We start from the raw sequence: 16579 nt of genomic DNA on the forward strand, positions 1-16579 counted from the left end.
GAGGGCAGTAATTGATGGAAGTCATTCATCATGGTGTCCTGTGACCAGTGGGGTCCCCCAAGGCTCTGTCCTTGGACCCATATTTTTCAACATCTTCATTAATGATGTGGACATTGGAGTCAGAAACAGACTGGCCAAGTTCACCGATGACACCAAACACAGGGGGCTGAATGTGGGTGATCTTCCGAGGTCCCTTCCAACCCTAATGTCTGTGAAATCCCTCAAACTCCTGACTTTTGCCATCAGAAGCATCTCCTCTTGCCCAGGAAGTACTCCTTTGAGGGGAGTTGCTTATATATTGTGTGGAGGGGTAGGAGGTTTGTGGGGGTAAGTGTGGGGAATGTGGGTATATGTGTTGGATGTGTGGGGGGGGTATGGTGGAGAGTGGGGCATGTTGTGGGGGGTATTGGTGGGTTTGGTGTGCACACGCGGAGGGGCTTCCCCCTTCCCGCTCTTTGACTTGGGTGAGCCGAGCCCCTTCTCTGCCTCCTGCTGCTGCTGCTTTCACCCCACCTGTTTGTCCCATGCCTGCCCAGCAGGGCTGCAGGCAAGCCTGCTCTGGCTCCTGCTCCTGTCCCACCTGCCTGTCCCATGGCTGCCTGGCAGGGCTGCAGCCAAGCCCATGCTGGCGGCTGCTGCCCCACCTGGAGCTTTGTAAGCAGCCGAGCTCTGTCTCACCCATGCACAAACAGGACTAAAGCAAGCTGCGGGTAGAGCGAATCCCCACGCCGTTCCCCTCAATACTATAGCTTCCCCTCCATACCTGCTGCCCAGAGCGCTGCAGCAGGGACAAGAGAAGGAGTTGCTGGGTGCTAGGGGAGCCCAACAGTTTCCTGGGCTGCCACAATAGCAGCAGTATCAGCTCTGCCCGGAAGCTGTGCCCGCTGCCTGGGCCTGGGGCCTTCCAGTGGAGGAGGCTGTGAGCAGCTTCCTTCTGTAACTGGGTCTGGCTGGCTGCTTGCCTGACCTAGCCTCCTTTCTCCTGAAGAGAAAGTCATAGTGCAGTTGGGTTGTCCCCTTATTTCTCATCTTATTAATGCTGTGGTGACCATTGTCCCCATTGTGTTGTTAAAAGAATGAATGGCTGTAAACTGGGGTTCACAATTCAATTCATTTTGGAAATTTAAAAGAAGGTTTCTAACCAGCAGTTTTGGAACCAAGGTTCTGGAACAACCTTGTAGTAGGAGTAGCAGGGGTGAAATACCTTGATTGGTTTATGAATGAGACAGCAGGGACTGAGTTGACCCAGGAGGCCCTTTCTAGTACCTCTCCACACAATTCCTTAGGAACTATAATAGGTCACAAGCTTGCTTATTTATTTATTGTCCTGGACCAGGACAATAAAAAGTCCTTTTTCAGATATGTGGGGAGCCGGAGGAAAAGCAAGGGCAACATTGGACACGTGCTGAACCAGATGGGGCAACTAACAACTGATGTCCAGGAAAAAGCCAACCTATTAAATGGGCACTTTGCGTCCTATTATATCCTAATAAATATACTGCATTTAACCTGTGACAGAGCTGCACATGAACTTACAAGCAAATACAAAGACAGAATCCCTGCCACAAGATGATAATGATCTAAAATTAAGTTGTAAAGGAAACAAGAGGGCAGCATCAGAGGAAGCAGGCAGAGAAAACTGGTATTAAAATAAAGGGACTGCTGCTCTGTGGGCCCACAGTGTCCCACAAAGTATAGTATAAGCCTTGTAGCATGAATTGCTTATGTTACATTTTTAAGACCATGAATGAAAAATTCTACAATGGTGGGCTAGCTTTGAAAGACTAATTCTCATTTCTTGATAATCTGTGCTGACATGATCTTGATTTTTCGCCCTTCCTTGGGGAATGTGTATCTACTTCCTGCATCTGTCACCTGGCCTTCTTTTGTAAACGGAGCATTTTTATTTTTTTTGTTGATGCTAGCAATTAATTACTGGTGCCAAATTTTGGAGGACCTATTGTCGTCTTCAGACGCAACGTTCTCACAAAGAAGTCACTTATTGTAACTTCTTGAGCAGTCTTCACTGAAATGATAAATACCTCCTGGTGAGTAGGAGCTTTTTTGAATGAAAGCTTGTTTGGACAACTGTGGAGTACGTAAAGAACGTTCAGCTCTGCCGGTGCTAGTAGAGTCCAGCCAGGCAGGAGGCTAAACTGGGGAAAACCTTCTATACTGCCTACAGAGCACATAGTAAAGTGAGGTCTGTGCATACACAGTCAGAGATCTCTGCCATCACAGAAGGATTTTCCCTGTTGAGCATCAGGGGAAGAGGTGCACCAGTATATCAGTTGTATATCAGATCAGCACCGATAAAAAGACAATTAACATTATTGGCAATTGGCTTTCTTTGGCCCGTGTAGCCGATAACGTCCCCTATTTAAATACCACGTGTATATGCACAGATGTAACATGTACATGGCCAGGAATGCAGGTGAGCAGTTTGGAGAGCAATGTCCAGCCAGTAAGTCGGGGGGGGTGGGGAGGGCATGGAGGTGCAGATCAAGGGCCCCATGGTGAGGGAGGGAGTGGGGCAGGGGTAGGTGCTGCCCAGCCAGGGCAGTGAATGCAACTCAGTGGACAGTTTGTTTGGGGGGTGGGGCTGTGCACGAGGCCGGCGGGTGGCAGCAGCACTGGGACGGGTGGATATGGGGTGGGCTACAGCCACCCTAAAATTCCCATAGCCACCCCTCCCTGCACTGCCCCCACCCACCCTGAGTGCAACCCTGGCCTACCACCCCTGCTGGAAAGCGGCAAGCGCTTCCTCCAGCCACGAACCTGCAGTGAGCAGCCTGCCCTCGCCCTGCACACAAATCCAGGGGGCACATGCTACCCATGCCTCCGCTGGGGGTGCACACAGCAGTGGGGAGCTGCCCCCTGCTCCACCCGCAATGGTCCCCAGAAGAGCCACCCACCAGGGTGCATGCAGTACCTACCCCTGCCCCACTCCCTCCCTCACAACTGGGGCCTTGATCTGCTCCCTTCCCCCCCCAGACTTACTAGACAGATGCTGCTCTCCAAGCTCCTGGGTTGTTGCATTCTTGTAAATTGGCTATCAGATTGGTACCGGCTGATATAGCCGTCAGTATTGGCCAGGAAAATCTTTATTGGTGCACCCCTAGAACTTGGAGGTGAGTCTTTGTGGCAAAACCTTTCTTTCTCTTGAAAAACAACTTTCTGTCAACTGAGGACTTGAGATAAGCACATTAGAGAATATTGTGGTTTAAAGCTGTTCAGTTTATGCAGTCCCCTCTTGTTCATTTCCTGTAGTTGTGGAGGCTGGAAAGAAAACAAACACCTGTTCCTTTTTGTGAATCAGCAAACATGGAATGCAACAAAGGTTCCTTAAGCCCAGATATTGAGTACATAAGATGGTGACCTTGTGGCAGCCTGAGTACATTAGAGTTTCCATCAGATGCATCAAATGTCACAGGTATGCAGAGCAGCTGACCACTTACCCCTCCTGGCTTAGTGTTTTAACAGGTAAAATTAATTTTAAAAAGAACATTTTTAACATTTGTGGGGGGGTTTCCAACCACAACCAGCACTAGCAGTAAGGAAAAGATGCCGAAAAGCTCTGCCCTGAGACTGGCTTGAATTCTCAAGGCAGAATACATAGAATGCAAAGAATGATGTGTGGCCGGGGCTGCTCTGTTCCCTTGTGATTTGCTTGCACGCTGCCAATAGCTTGTGTTTCTTATTAAAGTCTGACAGCTGGCTGCAGTGTTGTTAGAAACACAGTCAGCAGTGAAGTCCCTCAAACCATAACGCAACTTCAAGTATTTGGCCGAGGGAAAAGAAAATGATCCGCAGCTGAGGGCCTGATCCTGCTCACATGGCAGCTAATGGAAATCTTTCTGTTGACCTTAGTGGGAGCTGCATCGAGTCCTGTGTCTACAGGAGTGTTTTGGTATTGGACACTGCATTAAACAGATATTATTTTTTGTCTCACTTCTGTTTTTTCTGTGTCTGAAAGTACTTACCTGAAGACCAGGTAACTGTGTAACAACTCCTTAAAGTACAAGGGGAAATGGCTCCCTGGCAAGTGTAAATCTGTGTGGCTCCACTGATGCTGATGGGACTGCCCTACTGTACCTGCATTGAGGGTCTGCTTCATTATTTTCCTGAAGTCCCAGCTCTCTACAGTGTCAGGAGTGGCAGTGGCCAGAGACAAGAGGCTCTTGATCAGCACGCATACTGTGACTGGGGCTGGATGTGCTCTGTGGCCTGACAAGTGCCTTGGGGTAAAAATCTCAACCACATCCCAGTTTCCTAGTTTGTGAAAGTACCATAGTAAGTTCCAGTTTGTTTTTCATCATTTGAGACTTCGGAGGAAGTAAGGGTGAGAGGATCTTACTAGAAGGTGGGAAATGAAAGTCCTTCCTGGTTTTGCCCTTTGTCACCAGACCGGTGGTCCCAAGCTCTAGCTTTCTTATTAGTCTCCCTTGCAGCCAATGGCTGAAAGGTTCAACTTTCAAATCAGGTTGGTTGAAATGTTAATGTTGCATGAGATTAAAAATGACTCCAACTAATATACCTTATCAGGGAGGTGAAACATGTAGTTTGTATTGGACCTCTGCCTTTCATCTTCCTAATTTTGATTGGGGGAACGAAGAGAGAAGTACAAAGGGTAACTCCAGTATTGGAAGGCTGTAGCCAAAGTCAGCTTCACTAGTCCACTCCATTCGTGGAGAAGAAAGTCAGTGAGAAAAAGAAGTTAGGAATGGAATATTTTTTTCTAAGTCCTGCAGATCAGCCTTCCTGAAAGGAGATGAACTGGGTTCTCTTCCTTTTTGTGCATTGTCAACAGACTTGTTTAACAAATACCAAGAAGTTATTCTGTGGAGCCCCACTGAAAGCCAACATTAGCCTCCCCAAAAATCTGGTTATTGTGTATGATTGGTGTAAATGGTTGTAGTTTGAACAGCTAAAGCTCACACAATACTAATTCTGAAGAATTAGTCCTCAGAATAGAATTGAACTGTAAAACTGGAGTCCATAGATGACAAGAATGCGGAAACACAAGGATATGAATTTACTAACGCTTGAGAAACGCTTGAGCAGAAAAAAAGCCCAACTTGTGGGAAATTCTTTTCCTCACGCATATTTTCTTACTGATTTAAAGTTATCCTTAGTAATATGTTGATGCCAGTGAAATATTTTAGCTGTAGGAAACCTGAACCCAACTACTGCCTGTCTATAAATTATGAGTCATAAATTGAAAGAAGAATATTCAGATTTGCTACAGCTATTCCCCAAGTAGAGCCTATGAGTAATGGAGAAAATATTGCATTTTGGGGAGCAGGGAGGAAACTATGCTCAGCAAAACAAAAATGCCAAAGACAGGCATTCAACTTTTTGCTTCATGTGAATGAATGTCAGTTGAGAAGATTGTCTGTTGTTAAAGTAACTGAGCAACCATCAAGTTACATGTACTTACAATTTATTTGAGTGCGAGACGTTTTTCCTTGTGACAAATGAGACGAAAGTTAGCCATGAATGTTAGGGTACCTGAAAGCCAACCATGTATCTGTGGTCTATGAGGGAGACCACATGGGTTTCTGCTTGTCCAGCTTTAGTGTTTGCTGAGTTGGCAGCCCTGCAAGGATAAGGGTGGTTCCCTTCCCCTCCTGCTATTCTTCATGACCCACTGTAGGATTTTTGGATCGGGTGCATTGTGTTTGTAGGATAAGCCAGAATGGATGCTCTTGTAGGAGCCTCTTTGGGCAGATGCTTATTAGGTAGTTAGTTGCCTGAAGCCACAAGAAACTAAACTCTGTGGCCCAGGAGCTCCCTGTGACACATGCTCATAACACGGGCTCACAACATGTTCACAAAATAGACAAATTGGGTCCTCAATGGGTGGGTTAACGAGGGTGATGTCGAGACCTTGAGAATGGCCATTAAATGAGAAAACATTAAGAACTAACACAAGTCACTTTGGCAGAGATGGTGCTAATGCTAACCCTCCCCAGGCCTAAATTTTAACTGTCTGGCTCCAGGAGTGCAGTTCATAAACTCAAGCTAAACATGAAGGACTAGATCCTACTCCAGCTATTAAGACCTAAATGAGATACTATCCTACCCTGTTTGAGTCCCTGAAAATCCATTAAAGCATGTATTTTTGTAACATGGTGTCATCTTAGCATTAAGGCTGTGTTACAGGAAAGCAGCAAGGAAGAAGGGGACCCACCCACCTTTTGTATTAGTAAGTTTCCAGGCAGTTGAGAAGGGTGGAGTATGGTCAAACTTGAAGTGCCTAATAGGTGAAGTAAGCTCTGGCCCAAAGTGTCCTATGCATTGAATAAGAGAAGCTGGGCATGCAAGAATGGGATTTGCTAGAGCCCGCAGAACTAAAAGGAGAGAGGTATATCTGCAGTCCTGACCACTCCTGAATTTAGGTCTCAATTGACAGATCAGAATTAGGCATCGATGTGAGCTGGGATTCATAGCCCCAAAGCTCTTCCTCGGCCTTCCCAAGCTGTCCCTTTTGGAAATAAAAAGATGCCTGCTGCTTTTTTAAAGTGTGAACAGCCAACCCACTTTTTATAATAGCCCAGAGTAAGGGCACTCATGTGGGAGATTGAGTCCTGGGTAATGGGCCCCCTTCAGCCTTAGAGGTTACAAACCTACATCCCACCTCCCAAGAGAGTGCCCCAACCACCTGCATTCCCATCTCTGTTCCTGGGAACACTGATACATTTATCACCATCACTTGGTGGGTAGTTCACTCTCCTGGGGTGTGAGAAATGGGGAATTTAAACTTCCTCAGGTTTTCACATCCTGGGCAAGTGGTTTAGCCAGTCTGTCACATAAACAGTGGGCGTCAGCTGTACCATCACCACCAGGGCTGTTTTTAAATGAAAGTGCTTTTGGCTGCTCTGCTTTGTGCCAAATTCAGCACAGTCAGCATATGTTAGATTCACTACGTGCGCTCTGGGAGACTTAAGTAGGGGACACTGAGGCTGTTCATCCCAAATGGCCTTGAGAGGGAGATGTGATGGTCAGCCATGATAACACCACCTCTTGGCAATCTTGGTAGCAGTTTCCCCTTATCTTCAAAGAGGACAGAGCAGCCGTATCTCAGAGGCCTTACAAGGCTAAACGCATCATTGTAAGTGAAATGTTCACATGCAGCAGCCATAAGAAAAACGCACAAAGTAAACCCCATGAGAAGGCTGCCCTTGTAGTGAAAGGGGGACGCTGGCCCCAGATTCTGGGCTCGTTTCATCCAGTCACATAAGTTAGACGCTTTGTTAAACAGTTTCAGCTTTTAGGTTGTGTCTTGTGACTTCCACATCAGCATTTAGCACGTTAGTGGTAATTTGGACCACGGCAACACCCATGCTATACTAGGCAATTTCCAGTCATACAGTTGGTTGAAGACACTGGGTGGTCCCCACATTAATTTCCATTGAGCTGGGATGTTTTGCCAAATAAAATGCTATCTCTACTCTGATAGGGTTATTACAATATTTGTGAAATTTTAAGTTTCATAGCGGCCCTTGAATAATTGGGAGAATAAGGAACAAAATGATCAATTACAAGAAGTGTTACTTCTTTTTTTTCCTACCCTAAATCTGACTGCTGCTTTTTGCAGATCGGATTTGAGTGGTATTTTTAGGGGTTCTTATAATACGGTTTTCTGTGAGCTGCTGCTTTAATATAAGAACAAGTTCTACACATTTTTATGTCTAGTCAAATTAATCTGTCCCCATTTTAGATTTTATTTGGCTGAAGACTTTTTTTAATACAAGAGTTTAGGAGAGCAAAGCATACTTTTCACAGCTTATATTCCAGTACATCAAAACTCACAAACTTATCCTAAAAGAGTCCCTTTTAAGGAACCTAGTGCCCAAACCTACAGAACTAGCGTTAAGTCTTCCTAATGAGTGGAGAGGCTACCCTGCCCTACCTTCTGTAGGGCTATCTAATAAAATATTTTCCATTTAAAGAAGCCAGAGATACTTTACAGACTCTTATTAGGCCTTTTGTACCTCTCTCAGTTAACAACATATACACTTTCAAGATATGTAAGTTAACTCACCAGAAGAGAAAGGACTTGTCCAAAGTCATGTGTTAGTTTAGTTGCAGAGTTGAGATTAGAACCCTGTAACTAAATCTCTCTAAAGTGTGCATCACTGACATTCATCTTCAATTTGTAGTTGTCTCTTTTGATCACTGCTAATGTACAGCTGAGATATTAGCTATCCTTTAGAAATAAATATTACTTATCTTTTAAAGAGCACCAACTTGGATTTTGTTCTCCCAAGGGACAGTAATTTTAAAAATACCCTTTACATTTATATAGGGAATGTTTGTCCTAAATTAATAAAAAATAATTGTGGCTTTTGGTCTCTGCGAACTCAGTGTGAGCAATATTACTTGAATTTTCATGCAATACAATATGATCCTTATTTTCCTCCTGTATGTTGTCTAGTCCCATTTGTTTTGAATAATAACAACAATTGAATTATTCAAAATGTCTTTTTACAGTATACACTGATTTAGAGCAGCAGCAACTGAAAAAATAATTAATAAACTGTAGCTACTGCAGTTTTTAGTTGTCATTTTGCATATCATATAACAAGGCCAATTTTGGGGGGACATATATAACAGGGCCAATTTAGGGTACATGGAGCATGAAGTACTTTGCTATGAAATATTTTGAGTGTGTGTGTGTGTTGTTTTGAAAGTCAAATAGGACACCCAAATATTTTGAGAACACATATGTCCAATTGGCTCCAGGCAGCTTTGATCTCGTGTGAATTAAAAAATGTTGCTTTCAATATAAAAAGGCTTGTTGTTGCCTACCCCAAGTGTAATTCTTGGACTCTGTCTGAGAGCATGCTTTAACTCTGCTTTGTTCTTAATTTTATTTAGGAGATGGCTGTACGAGCACTGAAGCAGACAGGCAGCAGGAGTATTGAAGCAGCTCTGGAATACATCAGTAAAATGGGCTACCTGGATCCCAGGAATGAGCAGATTGTGCGTGTGATTAAGCAGACCTCGCCAGGTAAGCATAAGATTCTTTTGCCTTACAGTCCTCTTCCGTTAAATTTATTTCGGAAGTGAATTTGTTGCTTGTGGGAAGATCTAGGTTCAGTGGCAGTGGACAGGATTATTTTAGTTGCACCATAACCACAGTCTTGACAGTGGTAACTAGCACAAGCTTCTCATTCCATCTTGTTAATGTGCTTCAGCCCTTGTACTATAGGTGTTGATCCTTACGAGGATTTGTGGGGCAAGACCCTGGATGCCTCACAATAGGATGAATACAAATTATACAGCAGGACCCTTGTGTTCCACAATAGTTACGCTGCAAACCAGAAATCCTGCAGCAGTTTTATGTATTTTATTTAAATACTCTTCTAATTAACAAAATATGAAAATGGGTACCCGGATGTGTAGTTGCTGTTGCTGTGGCTGCTGTTGTCTGTTTTGATACTATGTTTGAGGCTAGCTTTGAGCCTTCAGTTTTGACTCTACTGCAGAATTTTTTCAACCCGTTTCATCATGAGTTGACACGTAAGGAGGCATGGGAGGCCATTTAGGAGCACACTATTTGGAGACTGCAGTTTAGATGGTCAGCAGTGAAGATTAGCTGTCCGATCTACCCCTTTGAATGCTTAAAGCTGATGCAGTGTCTCTTCTGAAATGTCTTGCATGGGAGTAAAGCTCTAAGTAGTGTTCTGCCCAGCGTGAAGGTTGTCATATGCTAAAGGTAACATATAACCTTCTAAGGACTTGTCTATATCAGAACACACATACCTAAAAATCCATTCAAAAGGAGTCTGGGGACAGTGGTGCAGACCCACAGAGCACTTATATCAGTTTAGCTTTATGCAGAAACATTCACACTTCCTGCACAGTTGCCTCTACATTGTTTATCCTTGTCTTCTTCCAGATCCTACAGAAAGCACTGTGCAAGTCCAGGTGTGTGCTGGGGAGGGGAGGTAAGATTGGGCTGGCCAGGTAATGTAGAGAAGTGTCTGGGAAGAGGAAAGAACCCCACCTAGACAAACCTAACCTGGTTTTTATCTACTTCAAAGCCACTTCTATTACTGAAAGGCCCAGATGCAATCATAGTTGCTTAGAGTGTAGTCCCTGGTAGCTGTTCCTAGGGAGTGGGAGAAGAAGGGGTAACTATTATGACTGAAGAGACCACATTCTGCTTCTTGTTGGAATAGTTTGGCTATTTTATCTGCAAATCTTGTGCTTTCTGTTGGGGAGCTCAGAGGGGCTTCTTTTTCCAGGGCCCCTTCCCAAAAGGAGATAATCTGGCAGATAGACTTGCAACTGCTAATCCCCTTTTTTTGGACTGAGGTATAAGGCATGCAGAAATGGGCCCTCAGCTGAGTGCTAGGAAGGCTTTTAAAATAATTTTTACAGAAGTGTTCATCTGTGGTTTGCCCCCTTTGCTAGAAGGGGCTCTGTTTTACCTTTCAAATATATTAAAATCCTTTACTCTAAATGCAGCTATTTTCTTTGATAATTTAAGTCGCATCTTTTGGTCCCTATTTCTTGAAATCTTTTTTGCACAAAGGTTTTAATTATCCAGTTGGTGTCATTTTCTTTTTCTTCTGATCACCAAGGATCTGGGTTTTCTGTTTCCTATGGAAAAACAAAGTTTTTCTTCTTTAAAGGGGAAAATAATGGATTTTCCCCTTTAAAAAAGAAAAACTCGGGGTTTCCCTTTGCAGGCTGGCAGAGTTCCAGCCTGCAAGGGGCTGGGGGAGCGGGAGGAGGGTGATCAGAGGCAGGGCACCCACATGTATGTGCACGCAGGTAGCGGGAGGGGGTGGAGAGGCATAGGTGACATGTAGGGGGAGGCATGGGGGGACATGTCCCCCCCATATTTCTTTTGCCACAGTGGGGCACAGAACTGCAGCCTAGCTGTACTGACACCCTGCAGGAGCCACCTCTGCAGCCCAGTGGGTAGGACCCAGTATGGTAGGGCAGAGTGGGCAGGGAGGATCAGTGCTACCGGCACCACTGCTGATAGTGCCACATTGCCATGGCGGCCAGGGTTAAACATCCTCTGTAGCCCAGCAGCATCAGAGGGGCACAACTCCATGGCACTGCCTCACCTTGGTGGCCATGGTAGCGTGGTGCTTCCTCCTGCACCAGGATCTGCTCACTGGGATGCAGAGGCAGCTTCTGCTTGGTGCCAGTCCAGTTCAGCTGCAGCCTTGTGCTCCACTGTGGGCACAGAAACCTGGGAAGGACGCCCCCCTGACACATGGCCTATTTTGTTGCCTTTGCCCACACCTGCCTCATCCCCATATACCCATCCTCTACTCTGAAAACATACCCCCTTCCCCACACACTGGGAGGCCGGGGGCAGCAGGTCAGGAGCAAGGGGCACCAGCAGGGCCAGGGGGTAGAGCAGGGGTGGGCAAAATATGGTCCACAGGCCAGATCCAGCCCAGGGAGGGCTTTGTCCAGCCTATGGTGGGTCCCTCGGTCCTGGCTGGCCCAGACGCTGTCCAGCTGTCACGCATCCTGCTGCCCCTTGGGCACACAGCAGACTGCCCAAGTCTGCGGCTGGTGGCTCTGCAGCTGGACTGCCTTTCTAGGCTTCTTCCATGTGCCACTGCTGGCCCCAGCCCCACAGTACTGATGGGGACCCGCACTGCACAGCCCCGACCTGGCTTACCTCGTGCCTGCTTTGGACTTACCTGCTCATGCTAACCAGGGGCAGCAGTGCCGGCCAGGCAGAAACTGTTGCTCAGCGCAGGGGGGAAAGTAGCCCCTCCCCTCCGCTGCCCAGTGCTTCCTGCTACAGCCACCTAGAGCCTGCAACTGGGCTGCCCTGTGGCTCCACCACTATCACCACTGCATCCGGGCTGCCCTATGGGACAGCAGGGGCAGTACAGAGGAGTGGTGCGAGTCCCCACCAGTACTGCGGGGCTGGAGCCAGTAGCAGCAGCTGATGGAAGAAGCTGCTGCTGCTTGGTCTGTCTAGAAGTCCAGCTGTGGAGCCGCCCCAGCCCTGTTGCATGCCCAGGGGCAGCAGGATGCGCCACAGGTGGGTGGTGCAGAGCAGGCGCTGGGTTGGCTGGGGTCAGGGCTGTAGCGCAGGTTCCAGCTGGTCCGCACCTGCTAGGGTGAGTCTGTAGTGGGTATGGGACGGGCTGGGGCTGTGCGCTGTTGGCGGTGGCAGTGAGGCACCGCAGGGCTCATGGGCTCCAGGTTTTTGCAGGGAAGGGGTGGGTGCTGACCAACTCAAGGGGGCATGTGGGGAAGCTCCCATGGACATCCCACCATACTCACAAACCCTCCCCTGTAAGCCCCACAACCACACCCTCCCTCACACACAATCACAACTACTGTAGCCAGCCACACGCTCTCCCGCACTCTTCCCACATGCAGGGTTTTTAATCAGAGAATTTTTTATTTTCTTTAGAGACAGCCAGGATCCCTGCATCACATCCTGGTCTCATTTAAGCAGAATATAAGACTATAGTAATTCCAGGATCAAATAGTTACGGCAGCTAGTCAAAGCAGTTACTTTTTAAGCTCTAGGTCTGAGGTTACTTTGAGGATAATGAGAAATGCAAAACTCAGGTGGTATGTGACTGGCATGTATCTTTGTGACATGTTAGGCAATATTTTGATTTATCTTGGTATTAGAGTTGGGCTAGGTTAGTGCAGACCCTTGCATTTGAGTAGATGGCATACAAGCCTTCCTGGAAGCTTTGAGAGTCTCACAATGAGAGGTTTAGAGATTTCCATACTGTTCTATCCATTTTGAAATGCTTCACCTTTACGTGGTTTTAACTACACTGTTGTAATTGACGGCACATTTCTAGTGAGTGAGTGAGGACTAAGTGACTGACATCAGCTGTTGGATCAGATGGAGGGAAGGAGGGAGAGAAAGAAAGTGTTTTCCCCACGTAAAGCAGGTGTAGCCCATGCAGTCAAAAGTTTCACCACTGTGAAAGGGAGAAAACGGCCAAAAATCACTTCCAAAACATGTCACGCTTGGTACCTTCAGAGACCCAAACATTCCTCAGTTGAACCTGAATAGGACTTGGTGGACCTGATTTAGTGAAGCTGTTTCAAGAGGTACAAGGCCCCATGCAGAACTAAGGAATTCACCCCAGAGGAAGGCAGGATTCCTGGTGGGGAAACAGCTTCAGTTTGCTGTTTTGTGTGAACCCTGCCAGCAGAGATGCTGAGTGGTTTTGCTGAATCAGTTCATCCTCAGGCTATACCTGCTTTTGGGCCACTGCCACCTGACTGACGCCTAGTGTGTGTGCAGCAAGCTTGTTTTGTACAAGTCTGGTAGTACGTGACACCCCCACCCCCAGTAACTAATGATCAACAAGCTGTAAGTGGTGCACATCGGGTTCAGTACCACTGAACGGCAGCTTCCAGCTCTTTGTGGTTTGTGATTTTGATTCCATCCTGGCTTTTAAGTCTGGGCTAGAATACAAACCTGATGACTTCATAAGTAAGGCATTTGAACTTTCATTTTCAGGATTTGCTAAAGCTCCTGGTGGCTCCTCCCATGAAAAGAGCTGTGGGCCTGTCAGTCATCACCTGTATTTAAAGCAGTTACTAAAGCAGCATCTATCACTTTAAATGGTCAGATCACCTAACTTAGTTTGACTTTGGGTTTTTTGTCAAAATACACATTATAGACAATGTTGTATATGTGCAGATGGATTAGTAAAGTAACATAACTGCTCCCCCCCACAACCTGAGTTGTTTGCTAACCTCTTCTGTATTCTTTTTATAAAGGGAAGGGGATGGTGCCAAATAACGTAACCCGCAGGCCAAGTTTTGAAGGATCAAACGAGTCTTTTCCGTCCTATCATCAGATTGGCAATGCTACCTATGAAGGGACAAGCTTTGGAGCAGAAGGTGCAGACATGCTCAGTGATGTTCCAAGGCCATACATGGACTATTTAATCTCTGCTTCACAGTCTGCAGCCCTGAACCCTCCTGTACAGAGACCTTCAGCAGTGGGCTCTCACAGTGCTCCTGGAAGCCATCAGCATCAGCAGAAAACATACTCTACAAATATAGACTCCTCTGTGATTAATTACCCAGGGGCTAATCATGGCAGCCAGGCTCTACAGCTACAGGTCACGCATGGCCCAAACAGCTCACATTACAGCAGGCAGCACATGATGGTGCAGGGGGAACCGATGGGATATGGCATTCAGCGAACTCCATCTTTCCAAAACAAAATGCAGCAGGAGGGAGGATATGCAAATCTCCCAAATAAAGGGACGGTTGTTCAGAATAACTCTGGTCATGCATTTCAGCAGGCACCAGCGAGTCTGTATATACCACATTCTCATCACAAACAAACAAGCCCTTCCTCTCATCAAATGCATGTGATAGCCAGAGGTTCAGCCTTTGCTAATGATTTTTCAGATAGTCCACCACAGAGCTTATTAACTCCGTCTCGAAATAGCCTAAACATGGACCTGTATGACATGAATAATCCTCAAGTTCAGCAGTGGCAAACAGCAACACCGTCACGCCGTGATTCTTTACAAAGCCCAGGAATAGAAACATCTCCACGGCAACACGTAACCTTCAGACCAGACGCCACAGTGCCAAGCAGAACAAACTCCTTTAACAACCACCAACAACAGCCCCAAGTGCCTGTATCTATGAGACAGGTTCCCCCAGGCAAACCTGATGCCTCAATTACGTCTCCAAATACCATCACAGCAGTCACATCTGCTCATATTCTCCAACCGGTGAAGAGCATGAGAGTGATGAGACCTGAACCTCAAACTGCGGTAGGGCCTTCCCATCCTGGCTGGCTGCCTGCACAGACCCCAGCGGTGGATGGCTTAGAAGTTATTGAACCACATCAGCTTCCCGTTGGAGGAGCTAATGCCTACCAACTAGAGGTTGATTACAGCAGCCAGGAGCCCAGATGTCCTCCTCCACCATATCCTAAGCATTTGTTACTTCCCAGTAGCTCTGAGCAGTTTGATATCAACTGCTTGTGTATGGGTGTAGAACAGACCCTCCGGGGGGTTCCCAGTTCAACGTGCGGTAAAGCTGAGGAAAATGGTGAAAGGAATGACAAAAGCAGCAAGAATGCTAAAATGGAAAAACCGAGCAAGGATAAAAAGCAGATCCAGACATCTCCTGTGCCAGTGCGGAAAAATGGCAAAGATGAAGAAAAAAGAGAATCCCGTATTAAGAGTTATTCACCATTTGCCTTCAAGTTCTACATGGAACAACATGTAGAGAATGTCATAAAGACCTACCAACAAAAAATTAACAGGCGGCTGCAGCTGGAACAAGAAATGGCCAAAGTAATTGTCTTTGTTGGTTTCAATGAAAGTTAGTCAGGGCCAAATTGATATAAGTAGCTTCAGGCTCCCTGTGAAGCTGTTATGGGTTCAGAATCTCAGAAAACTAGACCATTCTTATTTAGGAGTCTGATTGTGGAGTTAGTTGTTGCCCCTGATTGAAGTACCAACAACATTTGCATTCACCCAGGAAACTCTAAAACAGCAGACATATTTCACATGGACACAGTAGATGGTGCTTTTGCATGATATCTATTTATGGTTTTCTCATCACTTTCAATTACAGTATTGCTTTACTAGGTTTTTTGTTTTTTGGGGGGGTGGTTACTGTTGGTTAACCTAAATTTCACAGTTAATCCTGCCTGTTGCACAGGTTTCTTTTTGTCTCCCCTTTAACTGATTTATGCAGGCCTCTCACCACAGAGTGGCCCATCCAAAGTTCTGGGCTTTCAGGACATTTAAAAGCACTAGAATTTAGATGGAGATAAAAGCATCAGTAATCCTCTTTCCTCCCATCACGTTGCACATCCTTTGCTTCCCAGTCATCTGACCAGTCAGTAAATCCTCATTGCTCTTTACTGCCAAACATAAAACATTGTGGAGTGCCCAAAAAGCAGTGAATTAAAAATCTTAAAAATAGGCATGGCAAAAGAAAGAGGTCTTTTGCAGAAACTGCAATGCCAGCAGACCCTTCCACTTTATAATGAAGGAATCAAGCTGAGGTATCTGTGAGGCATCTGCTGATAGCATTTGTGTTAGGAAGACAAGTGGAGAGAGATGACTTATCAGATACCATGAGATCTCGTCCCTCTTCAGGAATTTATAGGTCAAAAACAAAACCTTAAATCCCACCCAGAAACCAATAACTAGACAGTGTAGATAAGTGAGCACTGGTAACCTGTGCTGCCATGTTGGGGCACAACTTTTGGCTGCTTATCTTAAAGTTTCTGGATGGATCTGTAGGTGTAGCTTCATGTAGATTGTATTACAGTAACCCAGGATCGTGGTGACAAAGGCGTGTCGGGAGCAAGATCCACATCCAACAGAAAGGAGCAGTCAGTTTCCTTTGTCAGGCTCATCTTGTTAAGCTGATGCTTTCTGTCAGTCACTCTGGAGAGTGTCTGCTAATTCTTTGTAGTGACATGAGCAGACCAATCGGAGATCTACACCAGATTTAAATAATAGGCCAGGAGGCAATGAACTTGCAAGTGCTTTAAAAATACACCTATACACTGAGGCAGGGCCAAAAAACTTGAATGTCCTTCTTCTAATTCATGGTTAATTTAATG

At 46.0% G+C, this 16579-nt stretch overlaps 1 protein-coding gene across 2 annotated transcripts in view; it reads left to right on the top strand.

Annotated features, from left to right (window-relative positions):
- The window catches only part of LATS2 (large tumor suppressor kinase 2), a 69033-nt gene that overhangs the window by 42790 nt on the left and 9664 nt on the right, over nucleotides 1-16579 (top strand). The window contains exons 1-3 of one of the 2 annotated variants that reach the window (XM_019530182.1): nucleotides 3340-3433; nucleotides 8884-9016; nucleotides 13750-15293. In XM_019530182.1, the coding sequence (XP_019385727.1) occupies nucleotides 3416-3433; nucleotides 8884-9016; nucleotides 13750-15293 (1695 nt within the window). In that variant the 5' untranslated portion in view covers nucleotides 3340-3415. Of the gene's footprint in view, nucleotides 1-3339; nucleotides 3434-8883; nucleotides 9017-13749; nucleotides 15294-16579 lie in introns of those variants that run through there. The other variant, XM_019530181.1, reaches the window with a different exon arrangement.

Source organism: Crocodylus porosus, unplaced genomic scaffold (genome assembly GCF_001723895.1).
Source record: "Crocodylus porosus isolate Cpor-Errol unplaced genomic scaffold, CroPor_comp1, whole genome shotgun sequence".
Lineage (NCBI taxonomy): Eukaryota > Metazoa > Chordata > Crocodylia > Crocodylidae > Crocodylus > Crocodylus porosus.